This window comes from Parasteatoda tepidariorum, chromosome 1 (assembly GCF_043381705.1).
Source record: "Parasteatoda tepidariorum isolate YZ-2023 chromosome 1, CAS_Ptep_4.0, whole genome shotgun sequence".
In the NCBI taxonomy this organism is placed as follows: domain Eukaryota; kingdom Metazoa; phylum Arthropoda; class Arachnida; order Araneae; family Theridiidae; genus Parasteatoda; species Parasteatoda tepidariorum.
Window position 1 is genome coordinate 51063815 of NC_092204.1, and position 25621 is coordinate 51089435.

General features: G+C 24.5%; 1 protein-coding gene across 2 annotated transcripts in view; it reads right to left on the reverse strand.

Moving 5' to 3' along the window:
- Nucleotides 1–1304: 1304 nt before the first annotated feature.
- The window catches only part of LOC107437936 (Exocyst complex component Sec6), a 30803-nt gene continuing 6486 nt past the window's right edge, over nucleotides 1305–25621 (reverse strand). For both annotated transcript variants that reach the window (XM_043051677.2, XM_043051678.2), the window contains exons 4-23: nucleotides 25146–25236; nucleotides 22237–22343; nucleotides 21717–21798; nucleotides 20022–20284; nucleotides 19702–19807; nucleotides 18244–18327; nucleotides 18008–18081; nucleotides 16852–16947; nucleotides 16087–16153; nucleotides 14983–15075; nucleotides 14053–14146; nucleotides 13887–13957; nucleotides 11608–11756; nucleotides 10679–10750; nucleotides 9585–9740; nucleotides 7898–8006; nucleotides 4675–4761; nucleotides 4509–4592; nucleotides 3358–3450; nucleotides 1305–1535 (exon numbers count right to left, since the gene is read on the reverse strand). In XM_043051677.2, the coding sequence (XP_042907611.1) occupies nucleotides 1455–1535; nucleotides 3358–3450; nucleotides 4509–4592; nucleotides 4675–4761; nucleotides 7898–8006; nucleotides 9585–9740; nucleotides 10679–10750; nucleotides 11608–11756; nucleotides 13887–13957; nucleotides 14053–14146; nucleotides 14983–15075; nucleotides 16087–16153; nucleotides 16852–16947; nucleotides 18008–18081; nucleotides 18244–18327; nucleotides 19702–19807; nucleotides 20022–20284; nucleotides 21717–21798; nucleotides 22237–22343; nucleotides 25146–25236 (2059 nt within the window). In that variant the 3' untranslated portion in view covers nucleotides 1305–1454. The remainder of the gene's footprint in view (nucleotides 1536–3357; nucleotides 3451–4508; nucleotides 4593–4674; nucleotides 4762–7897; nucleotides 8007–9584; nucleotides 9741–10678; nucleotides 10751–11607; nucleotides 11757–13886; nucleotides 13958–14052; nucleotides 14147–14982; nucleotides 15076–16086; nucleotides 16154–16851; nucleotides 16948–18007; nucleotides 18082–18243; nucleotides 18328–19701; nucleotides 19808–20021; nucleotides 20285–21716; nucleotides 21799–22236; nucleotides 22344–25145; nucleotides 25237–25621) is intronic.

Sequence of the window (25621 nt, forward strand, 5' to 3'; positions counted from 1 at the left end):
ATTTATTCAGTAATTCATGTATAGGCCCATTCCTTAATTTGCTGATTCATGTATTCAATGCATTAATTTATTAAGCCATAAATTCATTAATTTGTTCTCCAACTGAGTCATGATCATACGAATTCACTTATCTGTCATTGAGAAGATGTTTAAAAAATGTTAGTAAATAGATTTAAAAAAAACAACTAAATTGCTTGAGTATTAATATTTTATCAATTGTATTTCGCTAAGTATTTGTATGTTTATTAGCATATTTAACGTTAATTATATATTTGAACTCATGCTATATAGCTCACATTCAATTCTATAAAATATCATCTTTTTTTAAATTCCATTTTTTTTTCCAAAAACTTTTATTTAGATAAAATGGTTTTTGTTAATTACAAAAATCGTTTGATAATATTTATGAATTATTAAGAAACTTACTACTCAAGTCATTTTAAGATATGCATATTTAAATATGCACACGTAAACTATTTTTATAAAACAAATTTTGCATACATTTTTCATTATTTTGTATATTAATTTAGACTGAACTAAGTGAAAATTGTATTCAGAATTTTGATAATTTATGGTTACATAATACAACATGAGACATAGGTGTCTTTTTTGTGTTACTTCCAAACACAGCTAACTTCCAAATAATAATTTTTCTAATTTGCACTTTAGATCAAAGAGAAACTGTTATTCTTCATTAAAAAATTTTTAATTTACAAAATTTAAATTTTTTATCTTCAATTTAAATTTTTTTGATACATTTTTTAATATGACTAAAATGAAATTCTTTTCAAATTACTTTTTTTTAAATTTTATATTTTAGTACAAATATAATTCTGATTGTCTAACAAATATTTTTAGTAACTATTAAACTGTTTTTTAAGAGTAAAAAATACCAAAATATATTTTTACTTGTAATTAGTGCATCATAAAAATATATATATATATAAGGGACAGCAGTGTCCCATCTGTGTCAAAGGGTTAATATTGTTTATTTTTTCATTCATTTTATTTATTTATCTTTATTTATTTTTACATATTTACAATAATTAATATAAATTTATCCACTCAAAAATAAGAGATAATAACAAACTTTGCATAATATTTATGATCTAATGTAAATCAACATATTAATCTAAGCATTACAATTATACAAGCAAGAAAAATAATTTAGAAAGATTATAATTCAAAACTATGCTAGTAGAACTGACATAGATAAATAATTCTTTTCTGTTAAAAAGAATATCATTTTATTGAAAATTAATAGCGAAAAAAATACACTTATAGACTATTAACTGAAGCAGACATTTCATAAAATAAATAATTTCTTTATTTTAACTCTACGTAGGAAAGTATATATGATACAAATTTTAATAATAAATACAACACATTACTCTGCTTCAAAAACAAGTATTTGACAGGATGAAACCGGATAAAAAACATTACAGAAAAGTTTTTCACAGTGATATTGTGATATCAGAAAATATAGTTTTCTCTTTATGCTGAGACCCGATTTCTGTCATGATATCAGAAACAAGCTGAAATGGAAAAATAAACATAATTAAAATAAAAAAAATTTAATATTTTGAGACAAAAATTATCAAACTTCAAATTCCAAACATGCATAATTTTGCAAGATTATTTTTCAATGATAGATTGGTAGAATGCAATATAAAACAGCACAAGCTTGATTAGTTTAAGAGTGACAAAAAATGTAATGACATTTTGCATTCAATGTGACAAAATTTAATGATGGTTTATACTAAGTCAGACACAATGTTTAATTCAAAAGAGTTAGTCTTAACTATACTGCAACCAAACATTAACAGTAATATGAACTAACAGTAAAGAAAATTAAAGGAACGCAATGAATATTAGAAGGGCTGCCTATTAACCTAGAACAATGAGGAAAAATATAAACAGAACGCTCCCAAACATGTGCTCAATTAATTATTTTACGCAACTATTTTTAAAGTCATTCGATAACTAAATTAGATTTGTAGAAAGATGAGAAATATGGTCCAGTAGTAGTACTTTATTTACATTGCACTAGGGCTGTACAATGGACTCGGCAACGATCTGGGAAGCATCCCTGAGGATGACCCGAAGACATGCCATCACAATTTTGATCTTCTGCAGATAGGATATTAATAAAAACAACCACATCTTTTGAATAAAAACCTCCTAGCATAGAAACATCTTAAAAACATCTACAGAAAAATCTCATTGAAAATATTAATTCAGATAAGTAATAAACAAAAAAGAATTAAAAGAAAAAGAGACATAAACAAAATATCAACAAAACATAAATACAAAACCTTAAGCACAATCACAATTAGCAAATTTTTTTCTCTTACATTAATATTTAAAAGTGAAGTAACTTTTAAAATTGTAAAAAAAATATCGACAGGCTTTAACATTTTATAGATAAATTTAATTTAAATTTATTACATTTTATTTCACAGATTAAGTGATTCAGCTTTGTAACCTCACTTAAAAAATGAACTAAAAGTGTTCCCTTTTCTAAAGAAAATACTAACATTTTAAGAACTGGCAATTTTGCTTTACAGATTATAATTGAATGGGGTTCTTTCAAAGCTCCTTCCGCCTTCTTTACGCATAAAGAAATCTCTAGTAGTTGCATTTTTGCACTGGATTAGGTGACCAGACATAATCTGTTCATAATGCTGTATTGGTCAATGTAATTTCAATTTTTCAATATTTTTGAATTTATTTATGGTAATTTTATACTGAAAATTAAAAGAATAATAATGATTTTTATTTTAAAAAATAACATTAAAAATTGGAGAAATTAAATATCAAGTTTTAAAAAAAATAATCTAAAAGTAACCAGTTTTTGTAATTCAAAAAAGTTTTAGACCTATACAATAATTTTTGAAGTAAATATACTCAATATTAACTTTCTGATAATCTGTTTTTTAAGTCTTTTTTGATTATGCATATTTGTGTTATATTTTCCAAATTGCATAAACCATTTATATACAGAAAAAAGTTATATTTCAAATACTAATTCAAATATTTACTTATTAACTATGCCAACTTCAAATTTTTATAAATAATTGATTTTAAATTACTTTCTTGCTAAATTGTTCACAACTAACATTTATACTAAAGAGATGCAAATTTGGCAAATTGTTTTGCAGAAAAAAAAGTAATTTTCATAAAAAAGAATAAACAATAATATATTAAAAGAAAATCTTTAGTAAGTACTAGTAAATGATTGTAGAATAATAAAATAAGAACTTTAATAGGAATGTTAAATGAATTAATTTTTTTTTAAGATTCAGTATTACTTTATATAAATCGCTAGAACTAAAAAAGATGCAAAAATCCACAAACTTGTTTTGCTTCGTTCTTGCTTACATCACCACGGCATAGTATTAAAGCAACTAATTGTTCTAGAGTAACATCAGGATACTGACGAATAACACCCTAAATTAACAAAAGAAGAAAAGCATTTATTTAAAAAAAAAATTAATAAATAAAATTATTACATTTAAAATAATACTTTTCTTTAATCTGTATAATGAGTTTGTAGTACATTGTGAAATATTAATATAAAGTACTTGTATAGAGCAAAAAGGGTTGCTTTTCAATTGTTCTTTTATATGAATATAACTTTTATAACATCGAAATTATTTATCTCATTGACTCAAGATTTGTCTCATTCAATTTAGCTCACAATATACATGGCAAGTTATACTTTATTTTTCCAGATCGAGCTGTTAAATGCATATATAACTACTAGTCAAAAATAGTTCTTTTTATACATAAAAAACCATGCAACTTCTGAACTATGAGTTCAATTGACTCATGTTTGGTTTCCATCCATTCAGCACAAAAGAGTATATAAGAAACAATACATCCTTTAAATAACATACTAGGAACAAGTACAAAATCTGACTTTTTATACATAAAATCCTTATAACTACTAAACTATTAGTCCCATCATTTTAGGTTCCGTCTCATAGAGAGCAAAATAAAAAAAACACATCAAAAATAGTACTTCATGTGACTAAACAACAGTATGCAACTATCTCCTTCCATTTACTCCCTTTACCCTTTTTGCTAAAATGTAACATACAAGTTCTGACTATGAGAAGAGTATTTGCCTCAAGTTAGAATATCTCTTTTAGATGTCCTTTTACATCCTGTTTAGCTGTATTAGCTTGGTTTATGAAAATAACTCTACGTAAAATTAAAATAAACTGGAAAAAAAATAGAGACACAACAAGAAATAATTCATGTTTGTAAATGATATATCACAATATTGCCTAGCTCTAATTACTAAGTGAAAATTGAATATACATTTTATAGACAAAGATAATTTTTAAAAACAAACATAGCATTGCATCATAGCTATAAGAATTTATCAAAACAAAGAAATAAGTAAAATAAAAAATTAAACTAACAAAAGTTTAACATTGCATTTTCAGTAAATACATTACATTTCAAAAATTTTCAGTGAGGTTAAAATGAAAATAACGTACGGAAATTTCCAGTGAAAGCATGCTGACATCTTTCAGTTTTATTACTTCAGCTAAAAGTGGTACTGCTTCAAATGGAGATTCCTTCTAAAAGTAAAAATTATCATATAAGACTTGAAAAATACTTTTTTTACATATTAAATAAAAAATATTATGAAATTTTATTTACTTGCTCAGTGGGCCCAAACTTTTTAATAATATTTTCTAAAGTTATTTTTGCATCATAATAGGCTCGTTTTTTGACCACAGAATTAAGCTGAAATAAAAGATCAAATAACATCAATTTCAATAATCAGAAAAATAGTATGAAAGCAAAATAATAAATACATTTTATTGAAATTGTTAATTAGCTTGAACATAATTTCTGATTATTGATTCGGGTTCTAGATTTGGTTCCTAGGTGGTGCACAAGGTGTATTTAACAAATCTACATGTATACCCCTGATGGCAATCATTTTTATGTACTTTTGAAAGAGTTACATCACAAAAGATATTTTCACGTCACGCAAGTACTTTTTTTGGTATTAGAATATTTTATTGTAACAAAGTAATTTTGTTTAAACAAATAAAAATTAGTAACCGAATATGTAAGTGGACACCTTAATTAACATTTCAATAAAAAAAAGATTAGTTTTGCTAATTAATTAAAAAAATTAAGTTAAAAAAGTTAATTAAGAAGTTCTGATATTCTCTAATAAACATCAAACCTAAAAAGCTAGTAGAGAAGATCTATAAAACACAATTCTATAAACGACGATTCCCTATAAACTGCATTAACTTTGCACTCTCTAAAGCAAACTAAAAACTTATGAAATTTAACTGCTAATACTCCTGAAAATTTCAATTTTTTTTTAAATAGCAAAAAACGTGCATATTTTTGCATTTTAAAATATTTCTATTTACAATTATTTTAAAACATTAATATTGATCCACTCGACATGAAATTAAAATGCCACAGTAAGTTTAATAATATGGGAAATGATATACTATTTAACATATTGAATTCTATAAAACACAAAGTATTTCACGATTTGAGTTATAAAGATTTTCGACTAGTGAGTTTCAAATCTGCATTGGTATAACTAATGGAATGTCATGCAGGGTGCTGTTCTGTAATACGAATAAATTGCAGTTTTTTTTTTTCCAGATCTATCCCATTTTACAAGAATTAAAAACAAATTTTGGCAAAAAAAGTCCTTGGTTGATGAAAGACAATTTGATATTCTATTTGATATTTGTTATTTTATAGATATTTTTAATTTCTGATACATATGATCTTTCATTGTTTGACTGTTTAAAAACACATAGTGCCATGCAAAATTTTTAGGATTATAATGTTTTGAAATTACTTTCTTTAGATGCTTTTTTAAGGTATTTTACAATTGAAATAATCCTTCAACATTAGTTACAAATTTCATGTTTGATTAAATACATTTATCAATAATGAATGTTGCGTGTTTTAACTTTTAAGATGAGTTTGTGTAAATATTTTAATGTCACACTTTTTTATTTATCAGTTTTTTGTTTGTTTTTATATCTACTTTAAGTTTTTAAATAAATATACGATAGAACCGATTAATCATTTCTCCTGACACCATTCATTGCAAAATAATAATGCAGGAAAACAGAGGATTTAGGGGATTTAGGGTCAACATAAAATATCAAATATTGACTTCAATATGTGTAAAAAAAATAAAGTAATAGACTTGAAAAGTAATAAACTTACAATTAGTATAAAAAGTTTCAATTGAAAAAATTACGTACTTACTGCAGAAATATTTGTGATGCAAAAGAAAGATGAATAAACACATTTATTAAAAATATTTGGAAATTTTGGTTTGAAAATAAATTGTTTTCTACTCAGTACCAACAATAAATTTTCGATATATGTAACAGATTGCTGTTCATTTTGTGTAAATTCATGTGAATACAGAATTTTCCTCGTTGTTTAAAAGGCTTCAAGGCCTTCATAAACCTTAACACTGATTGTGATTCCATTTCGCCATTTTCATCGCATTTACGGACTTAATGAGCTACACAATCATATCTGTAAATGACAACATATTAAATCTCAACATTTTCATCAAATGATGCATCAAAATCAAAGGTCAAAATTAAATAATTTTCCCTGCAGTGTAACAAATTCTCATTTTCTTCTTCTTCATTGGCATCAGGAGTTACTCTTTTTCTACCTCAAAAGAAAATAACTTCAATTTTTAATATTCATCTTACTTTTTTCTTTAAATGTTGATAGAATTTCTAAATGATAGACGGAGAGAATAACTAGTTTCAAAAATGATCTAATCGGTATTATTAAGAATAACATTTGAGATGCAAATGTCTAAACAAGATATGTATGAGAAAATGTGAGATGCAGGAAAAATGGATCAAAGTTTGAATGACTTTTGTTGCAAATGACTTTTATTGCATTTTTTTTTTAAAAAAAAGAATACATTTTCAATTAATTTTTAAAACATTATTTAAACCATAAATTTTAAATATCAATTGCAAATATTACCTTTAACAAAATCTTTAGTACTAAATATATTTCAGTAAACTATAATCTTCTATTGAAATCATTTGCAAAAATGTTTCACCTAAATTAACTCTATCAGTTAAAAGAAAATGCATTTATAACTCTTGGCAATTTTCTTAGTAAAATTTAATGATTATTTTATTAAACTAATATTAGCAAAATAAAAGAAAACAGCATGTATTATAGTGACCAATATATACAAACTGTGTGCAATATATACAAACTGTGTGTTATGCTTTATTTAACTTAAAAACGTGATAGCTGTAACAAAAGATATATTTAAAATTAAACTAAAGCTTGAGAAACCAAAAATTATCAGATATTAGCAAGTAAACAGCATTAACATAACACATTATTTTAATAGTAAAGGTCAATTAATAAACTTGTTTTTATTGATTTTTACAAGGGAAGATAATATGATGTTTTGTAATAAACACAATTGCAAATCATATAAAAGAAAAGTAATAAGATTATTTTTATAAAAACAAATCACAGTCAAATAATCACATTGACAATTTTTTAATTCTAAAGTCTTGGAATGAACAATTACTTACAGTCAAATAATAATATTTTCATCTCTTATAATAATTTTTTTAAGATTATAGAAACTGAGAGATGTGAAGTAAGAGTTTTGAATTCAAGAAATCATGTGACTTAAGAACTTAATATAAACTTAAGAAAATAGAAGGTCATCCTTGAGTAAACATTAAATAAAGAAAATTAAAGTTACTTGATAACAAACACTACAGAAAATAATATTAATGATACAGAAAAAATGAAAATAATGCAAGAGTATAATTTTTACCAACACCCACAATAGTTATGATCAAAAATAAATTACTTAGTTTGGACTTACTCTTTTATTAAATGGTGCACGCTGAAATAGTTGTTGAAGTAGTTTTCCTTCATCACACATTTTTTCAGATGCCTGTTTTCTTTCTTCATATGTTTTGAAGCTCATTCTTCTGCAAGAATATAAAAGAATAAATTATATTACAATTCAAAATATACCCCTTTTCAAGTAAAAAAAAAATTAATGAATCATTTTATTTTTGATATCAAAGTTACTTTTAAAATTGCGCTTAATTAATCTTACTAGAGACTAAATTAAACATAAGCATTTTTATAATTATTTCAATTCAAACACTACATGAAATATTTTACATGAATAATACTCTAAATATTACCTCTAATAATATTATACTTAAAAATATGATTACACAAGTTTATAGTAATGGGAAAAAAATTTGCTACAGGTTAAATTACACATATTTTGTTATACACATTATCTAAAACATTTTTGAAGAACAGTTTATGTTAGTAGGTATATTAAATAAAAAAAATTTTTACAAATCATATGACTACAAATATTATACAATGTCTACAATCATGGTACACTGAAATACTGATACATAAAAATTCCAAGTGATTCAAATAAGTATTGAAATAACTTATTATGTATAATAAATTTCATAGATCAAAACACATTTAAATTCATAAATATATGTTAGGCAAAAAGAAATTTGATTCCTCATAACATATTTTTATTGTAAAGGTAATAAACATACAAGATTATGTTTGAATATTTCAATCTTTGATATTTATAAAAGTTTTCACCTTTAGTAGCTCATTACAAAAGACATGCTTTTTTGATAATTACCTTGTATAAATTGCATATTTAAAAACAACTTTAAAATTAAATGCAACTTTTTAAAATTGTTTAGAGTTTTGAAATGTTTTATTTTCACTCCTTAGTATAAGCCAAAAATTATTGCATTCTTGATTTCTGAGTCACTTCTCTCTTTTCTTAATTTTGATACATTTCATGTAATGAATTTATTGACAAGCAAGTTCAGCAATTTACTTAGATTACATTATTAAACAATTTCATAGACATTATAAAGTGCTTAAGAATCTAAGTTAAAAAGAAATTTGAAAGGAGATCTATATATCATTTATAACAATTTATATAACAAAGCACTAAAAATTATCATTTAAACAGCAAAGCAATACAAAGTTTATATGAAGAATAAAATAATATGCTATAAAAAAGGCATCCAATCAGCAGGAAGTGTAACTATTTTAAAAATAGATTGAGTTTTAAAGTATATTTATTGATTTCTTAAAAGAAATACAACAAAATATAACTTCTTAGCGTTCAGTTTACATGAATATTGTAGATAATATAAAGCTGATCAACCTTATATTATTAATAATAATAAATGGTTGACAAGTTAATTAAATAAATTCAAATACTTTGAAAGTCCTTAATATTTAAATATGATTGTTAAAATACATTTTTAAAACTTAATTGAAAATTATTAATATTAGGATAAAATTAAGTAAGAAATTGCACAATATTTTTATAAAAGATTTATATGACTTCGCATAATTTGAATAAGCAACTTTTATATATTACTGCAATCAACTTTTCTAAAATACTGCATGCAATTTTCATAAAGCACAAACTTATACTAAGCAACTTTTGCTTCACAATAATTTTAAAACTAATAATCAAAATATTCTTAAGTTGATGAGCATACTTTTGAAGCACAGAGTAGATGTAATTTACTGCAATCCAATTCATAACGTCAGTAATTAATAAGTTAAAGTTTTCTGGCAAAAGGTGTGTGTAGTCTGCTCCATAATCTTCTAATGTAGCATGAATTGTATCTACAATTTGAGTCCCTGAGAGAAGCCTACAAAAAACCAATGAAAATCTCATATTTATAGATATATTTTTATTTTTAGAAAAGATCTATTTCCTTTAACACTTGATAAAAAATCAGAGATTAAAAAATTTCAAAAAATTACACTTCCAAAACAAATATTTTAAATAATTAAATAATAGTTCAATATTTTTTCTTTATTGTTTTAACAATATTTCAGATGAAATTATAATTCAACAAGTATTAATTTGATAGCAAAATTATTTCTATTTGTTCATCACACAATGAAAAGCAAATAGTAATAGTTTTGAAGAAAAAAAAAACTTAATACATAAGGTACTTTAGTGTGTATTAATCTCTTCAACTTAACAAGGAAACATTTTGTGCATGCGTGATTTAGAAAAAATAAAATAAAATGGTGTCAGAGAAAATGTTAAACAAAAAACAATAATAATTTGTCTCACAAAATAAGATATATCATTAAAAAAAATGTAGAACTATTTACAAGAGTGAAACATTAATAAAATGTAAAAAATAAATCTTCCTTTTTTTTCAAATAAAAAAATACTATTAATGTGTAATTCTAGTCTAAATAAACATTTTTGGAATAATTATAAAGCACTACTCATATATTTAATACATATTTGTAAGCACTATAGGATATAAACCACCAATAAATCCTAACTATGGAAAGATTATTAAAATCTTTATTAACATTAACAATACCTCCACAAACAGACAAATTTGAGAGATTTCTTCTCTATTTACTTTTCTCAGTTATTTCAATTTATTTCTTCTCAATTATTATGACATGTTGAGAACTGATTTGCAAAGTAGAAAAAAAATATTACTTTCTACATGCAAGATCATTACAAGAATAAAAACAAAGTTAATATGAATTTGTAATGTTTTAGTACATAATTGCATTTTTATAATAACTAAGTTAAATGTATATGAATTCAACGTACCATGTACGAGTCATTACTTCATTCAAATTACTACTCAAGTCCATAAAAAGTTCTTCCCTCAAACACTTCAATCTAAAATAAACAACACATATGTAAAACTAAAAACAACAATTTAAAAAAAAGCTAATTTTGAAATAGTATAACTATATTTTTATTTATTATATTTTAGTTACATTATTATTATATACCTATGACAACAACAACATTATTATTACATTTTAAAATTATATACTTCACTAATAAAAGTAAACATTTATCAATTCGTTAAACAATTTCAAAGAATCAGCTGATTATTTTGAACTACCAGCTTGGTGAATATAAAGGAGTTACTCCTGAAATAAATATATTTACTTTTAAAAAGAACAACAAAAAAATAAAGTATTCTCACAACAGCCAGTTATCGGCCAGGAGAGTCATAGAGGTTATCATTCCACAAATTTGAGACCACTGCATGATGGCGTCAATATGATCAGTGCATTGTCCGCCAGTTACCTTAACATCCCAGTAAAGCTAGCATTGTTTCACATGAAGGTAAGCTTGAAGCCTAAAGTCATCAACTATGATAGAACTCGAGTCCTAAACAATGTTATCTCAATGACTCCCCTACGCCATTAAAGATTTTAAGAAATAAGATATATTCATTCTTAAATATAAGATAATCATAATATACAATTACTATGATGAAACAAAGTTAAGTTTAATTTAAAGAATACACTCAATGTTTAATAATTAATATGTAAACTTGAAAAAAATACACATACTTATTTAATACAAATTAAAAGTGGAACTATGCATATTTTCCTGAAAATTTTGCAGATAAATGTTTACCAACATAATAACTGTAAATCAAAAGGTAAACATTTGAAAATGAAATCCTCTATGAAAAAATTGTGTAAATATTTAAAAATAAATCAACAAATGATACTTACACAACCATAATCAATTTCAAAAAAGCTTCAATTGTCCGACAAAATACTGTTTCAGCACTTTTTGAAATTACTGTAAGATCTTTGCAGTATCTTATCCTCAATTTATCAGCGAATTCGCAAAATTGAAGGCAATTATTAGAAGTTGCTATCTGTAAAATAAAAATAATAAGTAGCATTTGCTATTTGTAATTTAAAATGCTAAAACAACAGATGTAACTAAACAATAAATATTTTCAGTTTTAAGTAAACTATTGAAAAATCATTTACTTAAAAAAATTTCTACAAAATATAATAAAAATATTTAGTTCAAAAATTATGAAGTATGCTTAAAAAAATTAAATTTATTTGCTCTTGGTTCAAATCATGGAAATCAACTAAAAAAAATAAATTATTATTTTCAGAAGCTTTTGTTCTCTTTTTGGGCAATTTTTATCAAAAGAATAAAAAATTAAAAAAAATTTCAAATGGTCTAAACTTATTTTTCTTTTTATACGAAAATAAATTCTTTAGTACACTTTTTGAAACTTTTTTAATATAAATGCAAAATAAAAATTTAAACACTTATGCAGAAAAACAAAATGTTTATAACTAAAATAAACTTTGTTCAGAAGTTTATTTATTTTTTAGTAATAAAAGTACAACTTAGCTTGAAAATATGTCAATGGATCAGACTTTATAGTGTTAAATGAAAAACATGTTTTGATATCAGTTTATGTTATAAAATTCATGAAAAATGTATCACAATAAAAATGAAAATCTTGTATCTATCAGGTATGTAATCAGGGCTGAAATTTCTTCCAAAAGAATTTTTTCAAGACAATAAAATAAAATGGGGGAAAACAGAATAATCGGGACAAAATGGGTGAAATTAAAATAGACTGATACAATAAATTTAAATAAATAAATTTATTAAAATGTGAGAAAATGTTTTTAAAAAATTTCTCATTTCCTTCTTCATTTTTAAGAAAAACAACTATTTTCATATTAACCATTTATATTAATACATAGAATTTTAAAAGTTATATGACCTAGCATAACAATTTATGTTTCATTTAGATTTATAAGTTAACCTTATTTCCTTAATACATATAAAAACTTATATCTAAATTATGTGTACGCATATTGCTATTCGCATATTAATTTAATATTCTGTTTTGCAATAGAATTTTTTAAAAATTACTTTAGGATTTTTTTCTAGTGGTTAAAGTTTTTTCTTTTTTTAAACTTTAAGATATTTTTTAAGTGATTACAATTGGTTTTGCTTTTAAAATCTAGCATAATGAAATAATTTTTTTTTTTAATTTATTAACTTATTATTAACAGAATAACATGAACTAATGTTCTACTCTTAAGTCATATCATTAGTAAACCCTATATATAACACTTTGAGGCTAATTAAATGTGAAAACAAAAATTTCTATTCAATAATAATTTGTAACGCCGTTGAAAATTTCAAAGCTTTATTATTTAAGGGAAAAAATACCTTATATTCAAATAATCTTTTGTTTTTCACAATTTTCATATTAAAATATTAAAAAAAGCTCAAAAATTTTATTATTTTTTTAAAATTATGTACATCAGCAATAAAACATTTATAAATGAAAGAATAGTAAATTTTAATAAAAAATTAACAGTTAAAAATTAAGCTTAGATAATAAATTATAATTAACAAATAATTTCATGAATAGGTAGGCAAATAAAAAATTTGTTTGAAAATTATCTAGTTAGAAAAACCTTTAGCATATTACCTAATAATTGTTTCAAATAATCAAACTTAAACAGTGTTTAATTGGGAATGGTATTATACTTATAATTTGAATTATGATTATTATATAATTTGTTAATTTAATTTAATTTTTAAAATTTGTCTCTAATATTTTAACAGTTCTATACCACTATAAAATTTAAGTCTTACTATACTTTTTTATATACAACATTAAAAAAAAAATAATATGTTCTTTTAATTTCTTAAGAAATAAATCACATTTATTTTTCCTCCATATGGTTTTTTTTAGTTTTCACTTTTTTAAATATTATATATATTTGATATTAATACCATTATAATCTTTAAAAAATTGCGATTATAAAATGCTTAACAAAAATTATTTTAATATTTAATATTTCTTCTTAAAGAGTTTCTTCCATTTCTTCCACTTTAGTTGGATGAAACCTGTTTTGTTCCAGTCAATTTTTTGCAACAATGGAAGAAACATACCATACCTGCACACATTTATTTAAGTAAATATAATTAAATAAATTATATAAGAACCATGCCTTACCATATAAGAAGTAAAATATTTTACAACACTTCGATCTTCAAAATGTTTATTTCTGTAGGACATAATTGATTCTAAATAGGAAGAAAAAGAACAAAAGATGTAGAATTTTAAATTTTTTTTTAAGCATTTTAATATTTTTTTAAAAACCAATAAAAAAAATTCTAACCTTCATATGAACGAATAAATTCCAATACTTCTTCAAAACTAAGAAGCATCATGCTTTGCACAAGATCTTTACTTACAGTCTGAGCAACTTGCAACTGAAAAAAAACTCTAAATTTTGAACAAATATCAGAAAAAAATTTATAAAATTCAGATAAATTTTTAAAATTTTTTAAATGAAAATAAACACTTTGTTTTGTTTTTCAAAAGAATAATAAAAAAGAGACCAATAAAAACTTAAAAATAAAAAGCGAAGGAATATTTTTCAATCATGATGTGAGATAAAACTTTTATTTATTATAATAGTTGCTGAGAAAATTATTCCTTGATGGCAAGAAAGCAAAAATCTTAATAAGAAATAACAAGAAAAAAATATTTTTACTTTAATAATTCTTTAATTAAATATTTTCTTTCATTAAAATTTGAAAACTCATTTTTAGATGGCACAGTAATTTGTTGTATCTAATGACACTCGGAGAAACGAAGCTTATCAGCCATGGACCTTTTGGAGAATTAAGAAAGGAAGAATCAGGAAGGTGTGCCTTTTATTTGAGAAGAAAGCATCGCAAGGGTGAATATAAGTGTTAGCTGAGAACCTTACAGATATATGGAATCACAACTCATTCATGAGACCACTTCCTCAATTTAGACATAGATCTAAAGAGGAAGGAAATTTTTTCCAACATAAATCGTACTGCTCAGCGACTGACCAGAGGACTTTCAATTCCACAGATTTTATGTGCACATATATCGCATGCCCTCAGCGGAGTTGAGGATCAAGCTCCGGCCCCTCCAGAGCTTTGGCCGATTCTCTAACCACTGGGCTACCACAACCCCAGTAATTTAATATTGTGATTCAGTATTGGTCATCTCCCATCACATACTTGTAACGCAAAATGTAAATAATTTTATAAAACACTAAAAACACACTTACGTGCTGATCCAGCATATTGTACATAATGAGAGGTAGTTGTGTGTGAAAATAGCCACTTTCATCTTCATCTGGCCCTTCATGCTGATGCCAGTCCTAATATTACAATAAAATTGCATTTGTTGTTTGTTCAAATAAAACACAGTAGAACATCGATTAATCGTTTATCAAGTGACCATTAATAGGGAGCGATAGATATCAGAAAACATTGAATGCAAGTCAACAGAAGATATCAAATTATCAGTTAAAAAAGTATGAATTATAATAAATTAATACGTGTAAAAGTATAAAAAGTAATAATAAAAAGAGTAACACATTTACATTAGGTATAAAAATTTTAATTCAAAAAATTAGGTGATTACTGTAAAAATATTTACGATGTGAAGGAAAGATAAATACATTTCTTTAATATTTTAGAAAATTTTAAATTGTACATGCTCTTTTCTTTTCAGTGCAAGTAATAAAATGTAACTATGTAATGTAACTGTAATTGCCAAACGTTTTCTGCAAATTAGTTTGAATACAGAAAATTTCTCATACAGTCAAAGGCCTTGAGGCCTTCCACAAAGGTGGCATTGATTATGATTCGGTTTTTCTGTATTCCTCATTATCTATTGCATTTCTTTGGTTTCTGCAACCATTTTTATTATCAACATCACTCCACAAGTTTCACGATTTTCATCAACTGATGTATGAACACCAAAAGTGATGTTTTTAGTATTTCACTAAAATCCACATACTGTTTTCCTTCTCAAAACAAAACAAAAAAACTTCAAATTTTTTTTTTTAATGTCAGTAAAATTTCTGGACCATGAAAGTGGGAATGCTCTAGTTTCAAAAACGATCTAAACGGGAAATATTATCTTTATAAAATAGCACTTGCAACTGAACCATAAAAACAAGACAATACATGTGGGAAAATGAAAGATGCAGGAATGATGGATCGAGGTTCAACTGTATAAAAGTTATAAGTATACACAGATATTTTAAACAAAACTCTTATATATTATAAAATAAGTCATTAAGTAAGTTTAATTTCAAATCATTATGACCTAAACATAGTTTTGATATTGTCAGAGAAAATTAAAGCATTGAAGCATGACTTACTTTAACATCTGTAGCAAGGGCATTTTTCATCCAGTCACGATAATTTCGCTTAACATTGTAAAGGTACCTGAAATTTTATAATTTTTTAAAAAAACTAAATGATAACCATTATTAAAAAAAGTTAAGATTAAAAAAGTAAGATAACATACCATTTTTTTTTAAATAAATTAGACAATAAATAGCAAAAATGTTAAAAACTACTAAAATTGGAAATAAAATTATTTTAAAGTAAATCTAGTCGGATCTTTTAAACTTAGGATGGCAATCAGATAAAATAAAATATCTAAAAGAAATAAACATTTTTTTTTTAACTGATGCAACAAAAAAATTTAGCATTATATGCTAACTCAGACTTCAATTAACTACAATTATTCCTAATTATAGCAAATATATGATATAAGCTCTTCACAATTCAACACAAAACTATCATCCTACATTGCACCAGTTGTTCGATGACGTGCAGCTCAAAGAATTACAAAATTTTAAAAAAATGCTTGAAATAAGTAAAAATATCACAAGATTAGCACAACGCTATTGAATGATTATGATAAATCTTTGCATTTAAGGCTAGCTATTTACCATTTTTAAAGTTGAAGAAAAAGTCAATGACTTCAAAATCCTATTTAGCAATGATTCCTTGTTTTAAGTCAAGAACAAAACATAACTTCAGAAGATGTTTAGCGTTAGAAAAAAAAAGACAAAAAAAAACTTTTAAGACTTAAACAAAACAAAAAGACTTAGATAAGCTTAAAACTTGTTACTCACTGATTAACAAGACTATTTATAACTGATGTTTCTAAAAGAGGTGGCAATTTTGACACATCAATATTGAGATCAGGATGTCCAAGCATTTGTGAACTCCTGTAATCATGAGAAAAGAATAGTTATTAATAACCTATGCAAATTTTAAGAATACTTTAGAATATCAAATAAAATACAGGGAAAATTTTATTATTTATTAATATCACTTCACTTGTTCACTGCATTTATTAAAAAGAATCTATTTAAAAAACAAATACAAAACAGTGAGTATATATTATTTTATTTTTGCTTGCTTAAGATGAGAAAATAATTTTTATTTTAAAAAAATTTTAAGTAAAGAAATTATAAGTAAGAATTTAAAATTTATTTAAGAATTTTAAGACGAAATTTTTAGACAAAAAAGTTAATAACTTTTAGACGAAAAAAAAGTATACAAATATATAATGGCAATTTAATTGACAGTCACAGCAATCACAAAAATCAATTGTTTTAGTAATTTTTTATATATTNCAGATTGAACATTTGTATTGTTGCACATATTTTTCTCTCGTGTGATAGAGGCATAAGATGAGAAAATAATTTTAATTTTAAAAAAATTTTAAGTAAAGAAATTATAAGTAAGAATTTAAAATTTATTTAAGAATTTTAAGACGAAATTTTTAGACAAAAAAGTTTATAATTTTTAGATGAAAAAAAAGTATACAAATATATAAAGGCAATTTAATTGACAGTCACAGCAATCACAAAAATCAATTGTTTTAGTAATTTTTAATATATCAATAAAAAATAATTTTAAATTGTGAATGCAATTTTTAATTTCATTACAAAAAAAAATTGATATTATTAACTCAAAAAAATGATAACAGAAACTAATACTCAAATGAAGAAATTTCTAATACTTCAAAAATTTTGCAGATCCTGCACTTAATATTTTTATTGTTATAAAAAAAAATTATAACATATGAAATAGTTTTATAAGACAAAATTTAATATTTCTATAAAAAAAAAAAATTTGGATACAAAGGTACATTTTTCCATCTATATTAGAATATTTTTACAAAATTAAATAGAACTTGTACTGGAAGAAACTATGTGGTAGGAGGAGGACTATTATTTAAACTATCTTTATATACTATGATGGTATTATAAAATTACCAACCCATATTCACTAACCCATCCAAGTAAGGTTATGTATTCATTATCTTCTAACTTGTTTCCAATCACATCTTGCAACTAATAGAAAAACAATAACAGTGAAATGAAATTTGAAAATAATCATAAAAAATAATTTAAATACTTCATTAAGCATATATATTATAAGAAAAGTATCAATTGAAAAAATATGAAAGTCATTTAACAAAAAAATGTAAAAACTACACATTTAAAAAGACTTACATGCCTAGTAAGACAGTCGTGATACATTTTAACATATTCTTCAAAAATTTGATATTTTGGTGGAAAACAAGGTACACAAGCAGTCTATAAAAGAAATAAAAATAAAACTCAATCTTAAACATTTTCGAAATAATTCAATTTTGAACATCATTAATTAAAAATACAGTAGCAAATAAAAATGAAAATGAATTCTATTCTTTAAAATAGTTATAAGCTTATTGAGAAGAATGAATTCCAAAATTTAGATCAGATCCTGAAAAATTCTTTCAAAACAATTCATTTATTAATCAGTGGAAGTACCAAAAGATTAAAAAAATCATTGTTTCATAATTTCCTTTCTAAAACAGAAATAGGTTAAAGTCAAAATAAATGCTATATTTATGATTTAGAACATCATTAATTACATCATCAATTTTGAACATCATTAATTAAAAATACAGTAGCAAATAGAGATGAAAATAATTCTATCCTTTAAAATAGTTATAAGCTTAATTGGAAGAAGGAATTCCTAAATTTAGATCTGATCCTGAAAATTTCATTCAAAACGATTCATTTATTAATCAGTGGAGGTACCAAAAGATTAAAAAAATCATTATTTCATAATTTCCCTTCTAAAAAATATATAGGTTAAAATCAAAATAAATTTTATATTTATGATTTAGACATTAATGCTCAGAATATATAAATTAAAATTATCAAAAATAAAAATTAAAAGTAAAATAAAATGCTAATACTAAGAATTTGATATATTTTAAATTAAGGTAAACTTTCTATCATCACTGTTACAAATAAAAAGCTTAATTAGTTAAAATAAAAAATTTATTAATAGATTAACCAATTTTAAAAATAAAAAGAAATTTAAAAAAATTCGAAAATAATATTTTTATAAATCTTGAAACCACTTATAAATATCTCAAAAATTATGGAGTCATTAATCTCTGTAACACACTTGGATATTTCCGCAATAAAGGAATTTACTTTTAATCAGGATTACATTTTAAAAACCTATGTGATCCCAAATTCTCATCACATTTGTTCTTTAAAAAATTATTGAAACTTTAATATTTTATTTTTCTTTAATTTTCATAAATCAAATTACTCACATACAAAACAAAGGGATTTCCAAAAACACCTAAATCTATCCTAGTAGCTTACAAGACTATTAACAGTATCAATTGAAACGACCTCACACTAGAACATGAAATTACATTTGGATGATAGAGGACACAAATAATTTATTAGTTAAAAAACATATGACTTTTAATACTTCCTAATAATTCAGCGAACTTATGAATTGTAATCTCAATAAGGAACATTAAGATTCTAAATGTTAGTATCACTGTATTGGTGCGAATAAGTTTGGTTAGTAAATTTTAAATATTACTAGCATAAAACTATAAAACAATGCCAATATACTTTATAATGTAAAAAATAATGCAGAAAAATAAAAAAGCATACTTTAACAACTCTCAAATCCTCAACAAACATTTGCCTTGTAACTTCTAAATGAGTGACAAGCCACATTTTATTTCCAGATCTATCTTCAAATTGATTTCCTTCAATTCTACAGAGGAAATAAATAACAAATATGTAACAAATTCTAAATAAAATACAGATATATAAAAAACTGTATAAAAACATAAACCTCTCAGACTATCAGTTTGGATACTTAATTCAATTAACTAGATGCATTGCATATTTATAAAACCAAAAACAAACCACTGATTACAAATGTGAAGAATAAATTGAGGATCATTTAGATTTTAATAAAAGTTCACCTTTCTAACACAGATTGCTTTATAACTTCAAGTGCTTTGTTTCGCCATTGTTTGGGTCTTCCAATAGGCATATAGCCAGTCCTCTTGTGCAAATCCAATGCAACAGCATCTTCACTTTCTTCTCTTTCAATAATCCTAAGAGCACTAACAATGACTTTTGGCTCTTTGCGAACTGAGTTTAAGGTTCGGCATAAAACCAACCACAACTGCTTGCTTATTTCTTCTGAGAGTTTGTCAACATCCGAAAAATAGTGTTTCAGCATCTACAGAAATTTAATCAAGTTTATCATTAAGTATTAAAATGCAGCTACAAGCAGAACTTTTTCACTCGAGGAAGAACAAACAAAAAATGCAAAAATACAATAAGGAAATCAATGCCAATTTATACAGTTTGACTGAATTACGACTTATAGTTTCATTTTATTGTCAGCATGGTGCAGCTAACCTACATCAGATTTAAGACTACATTAGCGTTTAACTCAATAGTCTTGTAATTTTAACACATAAGGCATAAAAAATGCTCAATTGAGCACTTAAACAAAGTTTACACCATAAAAAATTTTTTTGATGAAATCACCCCACATTGCATAACATGTAGAAGAAAATCTACCATCATTAGTACAAATGCAAAGAGACATTAAACCATGATAACCCATCACTATGGATTTTCTTTCCATCACTGTGGTTAGTGTGAGTCAGAAAAAATTTGACCAGCTGTCACCAGGATTTCAACTTGATTCATCTCATTAGAAGGCCAGCGGTCTATCCTTTTAGTCATCCTGACCTCTACATTAGGACATTACCATTATGTTAATAAAAAAAAATTCATACCAAATTGCTTAATGTAGTTTATATACCCAAAAACACATTAACCTTGCACATAAACTTGGTAATGTTTTCAGGTATAAAAAGTAAACTTCATACACTTTAAATTTTGTATTGCTTTTTTACACAAAAGTTTTTTTTTTCGTATATTCAAACCAAATTTTTTTTTTTTTTTAAAGAAAAGAACAGATTTTTATACCAGTGGTTTTTAACTGATATTCAACAAAATTAGAGAAAATGTTTCACCAATCACTGAAAAAAAGAAACTAAATAAAAATTACTTTAAAAAAATCCTCTTATAAACTTACAATAACATAAGTTTGCTGCACATGATAATAAGAATTGGTACAATCATATGAAAAGATTAGTGAGGATATTTTGAGAACATGTAATTTCCTAGGTTTTAATACTGTATCAAAGCATGGAACTTTAATTTCAGCCTTACCCTAACAAGTATTTAAATATACATATTTGTGTACCCTAACAAGTATTTAACATATTTAAATTGTCAAATATTACTCTTAAACAGCTGTATGAAGCATATATTTTGAAACAGCTTTTCAAAAATATATTAAAATGTCACTTAGTATTCACTAAGCTCATCAATTATAAATTTGATACATAATTCAGAAATAAAGTATAAATCGAAATCAAAAATAGTAAAAAGTGAATAATGTTTACAACACAACATTTAAAAAACTTTTAAAATACTTTCTCATGGCGAATATTAAACATTACAAGATACAGAATCTGTTTTCTGTCGTCAACTTCCTATAACCAATAACCTATGACCTTTCAACTATAAAATCTATTAACAGAAGAATAAGTTTGGTTAAAAACAAATTTAAAAAGACGCAATGAAATACTTACATTTTGATCTGTTGGACTCTGATTTGCTAACTTGTGCATTTCATACAACAGATCATCTCTAGAATGTTCTAAAATTGCAAGGCTAAAATTTAAGAATATCATATTATAAAGAAATGTCAACTTCCCCATCTATATCAAAACAATATAGATCCTGTTGTAATTTAATAAAAATTTTGGCACATTTTTAATTTGAATAAAAAAAGGCAAATCAAACTATAAATTACACAAGAACAAAAATAAAACAGCACAGCAAGATATAATTTTATTAGTATTATTTGAATAAAAAAGAATATTACTGATAATAGTATTGATATGAAAATACATGCAATATGATTATTTTAATCACTGGATAACATCAGTAAACATTTGACATTTAATAACTCAAAACATAATAGTAAAATAAACCAAAAGGTAAATAAAATAATTGCTATTTAATAATTACATTTCAAAATAAATATTTTTCAATGAATTAAAATGATTAATAATTTTTAATGACATCATTCAAAATTTTTTTCTTTACCTTTGATGTGCTCCAAGTAGCTTTCCTTCATTGATTAAATCAAGAGCATCTTGTACACTTTTGGGTATATTAAGAATATGTTCTAAATTTTCTAATGCAGCGGAACACTAAAAGGAAACAAGAGACAAATGTAAACCATTAGTAAAACAACCCTTCATAAAAATGTCTTAATTCATAAATGGTTGGAAATATCAAATTTAAAATGCATAAATGTAGAATGTTGCACAACTGGGACAGACAGGCATAATTTGGCTAGATATAAAGAATTTGTATGTATGATGAAAATGATTTCAGTGTGCCGTATATATTGAGATGGATAGGAATATTCAGGTGGTGAGGAGTTTTGTATTCGTATAGTGGGCCAGTTGAAGAATACATGAAAACAGAAGATGATGAAAATAATACTTGAGCTGGATCAAATTAATAAAAGGCTTTTATTTATTAATAGTATTTGTAGAGCTCGAGATACAAAACTAAATATTATCCATAAATTTCAGTTGAATCAGTTTTGCATAGTAATATTAAAATAGGTCAGGCCATGGGAGACAAATCCCCCACAACCTGCCTAGTCAAAAGCCAAATTAAAAAGTACATGTAATTTGTTCCCGACGGACACAGAAGCAATGGTAGGAGATCCAAAATTGGCGATTTATTAAAATATAGCGTAGCCAAAACAAAGCCAACCAGCATAACAATATTGGGTTTAAATAATACCTTGGCGATCACGAGTCGCCAACAAATTTATGAGAATTATTACAACCATGCAACCGAAACATTTAGCCGTTGGAAAATTAGAATAAAAAGTTATAAATAGATTTTTGTTTTCGATTATAGGCGACAGTGAATATATAAGTCTGCATTAGTAATGAAATAAAAAAGTATCCGTTACATTGATCTAGAAAAGAAGAAATAAATATTTTATGTTTGTTTTAAAAAGATTAAGTTTGTGATTTATTTTAAATATAAATCTATTAATAAAAAATCAGCTTAAGTAATGAAAGATATTTTAAAAGATAGAAAATAAATATGTGTATGCCAATTGTGGCATCACAGTATGATTTAACAGTTAGAACTTAACTGCCTGTCTCAACACTTCAGTTAGAGAAGTAATATTTATAAAAGTCTAGTCCAGAGGCTCCCAAAGAACGTGCCAGAGCACTGAGACCAGAGACGCAGAAAGTTGTCTTTAACTTTGAATCAAAATATTGATCCTTTAATAGTTGCTATTTCAAAATAGAGTTTCAGATTTATGTAGGAAATGAGCTGGTTTTTCAGCTGATTTGCAGCTTTGCTTTATGGAACAGGCAACTTACAAATAAAATCCTGAATAGAAAATGTGAGTTAGCTATATCAAGATTTATTCCATTATTTAAAAAGTTATGTATTAAGTAGTAAGCTCACTCATTGCAATAAATGAAACTACAATTCTTTTGAATAAAAAGTAATTCTACTTATTTATTTTTATTTTCTTTTATATCATTAATACCTTTTATTAATTACAATTAAGGTACACAAGTAGATTTAAAGCATGAGTTACACTAAATATTTTCACCACTTATTTCCATAGCTTCATAGTATTATGCATATGAGACATAGATTATATTTTTAAAAAATTTATGCTGCAGACAAATAGTTTATGAATGGGAAGCTATGAGACAATCCTGAATTTTCTAAGGTTGACACAACTTATGAAAGTTAGAAAAGGAGCTGGAGCAGTCAAAGAAATAAAAATAATGGACCAAAAGTTTGCTGTTTTTTCCATGTGAATTACACCGTAGAATTGTCTAATATTAAAACTATAGTGCTTATGTGGGCAGCATTTGTGTTTTATGTGTTAAAATGCACCTTTAACACTAGAAAGACTGAAACTTAGTGACTATATTGCCTAAAAGTAGTCAAAATGACTGCATTGTGAAAGAATAACTAGTGAGTAAAGAAATTTGTTTAATTAATTATTAATATTTCTTATATTATTTACAGTTATATAACAAGTTATTAGTAAATATTAACAATAAAAAAGATTTAATTCACTTGGATAAAAAAAAATAATTCATGCATTATTATTTGTATATTTTTTGCAAAAGAAAAAGCAATCAAAATGACTTCCTCGGGTAATCTAGTGTTAAATATATTTTGATTAAAATATTTAAAAATTTTTTAGTTGGTTTAAATAATAAAATAATGCTTGCAAGTTTTTTGAATTTTACAAGAAAATAGTTACATTTCAAAGATCATAATTTGATTAGTTTCTAAAAAAAGTTCAGTATTCAATGAATATAGAATTTTATAGATTCTCATTTCATTAATTTTTCTTTAAAAAAAACTTAAGTTCTTGAGCTAATTAAAAACTGGTTATTTCTTTCGTATATTCATTAGTAGACTCTCCCAAACACCATTATAAAGTTTCAAAACTTACACAATTTTGACGAATTTAACAGGAGTGTAATAACAACCACAAATAATAAAAACGTTTTAAACGTCCCATAAAATGTTAATAGATTATCTCATGAAAAACTGTGTTACTTTAGTAAGTAACATTATTTATTAAGAATATTTTTTTTAATTTTTTTATAAAATACAGTATTTATATTTAATTAAAAATAAATAAATCATTAAAGCCAGATATTGTCATTAAACAGAGACAACATCTTTTCAGACAATTTCTTGCATTCCATAAATAAACTATTAATCAATTAATTGAATTATGCACAATAAATTCAAAGACTAGAAAAGCTAATTTAAAAAAATAACCCTATTCTTATAATCCTAGTATTCATTTGTCAAATCTCATATTATAGATATAATAGGCTATATGTTTAAATTTTTAACAAATGTATTATTCATTGACACCTCATAATCAAATATTAAAGCAAAATGTACTAAAATTGAAATATTATATATATTAATACCTGTCCATGCTCCTTGCTTTCAAGTTTGAGTGCATAAAGGTTATCAACTAAAGACGGAACCAGTTTTAGAGTCTCTTGTATTTCTTGCATGCTGTTAAAAGATAATCTCTAAATTACTCAAGCACAGTAATATATATATATATATATATAACATAAAAAGCTTTTATTAATCTTTTTATGTTAGTTTCTTTGCTATAAAACAACTCCTACTTTATTCCTAATTAATTATTCTATTCCAAATTCTTTCTCACACTTTTAAAAGCCACATCCTGTTCTTAAATCTATTTTTGGCTCAACTATGCATTTAATTAAGAGCAGGACATATCTCCCTATGCTCTGTGTGGGAAACGCTAGATTTCTTTCATAAACCAATAGTAATCCTTATCACTTCCCTTTTCCCCTCAAATATAACAAAATAGAGGGAAATTCCTTTGCTACTTTCCCTAAGATAAAAACTTAAGCACACAGTTTTTGAG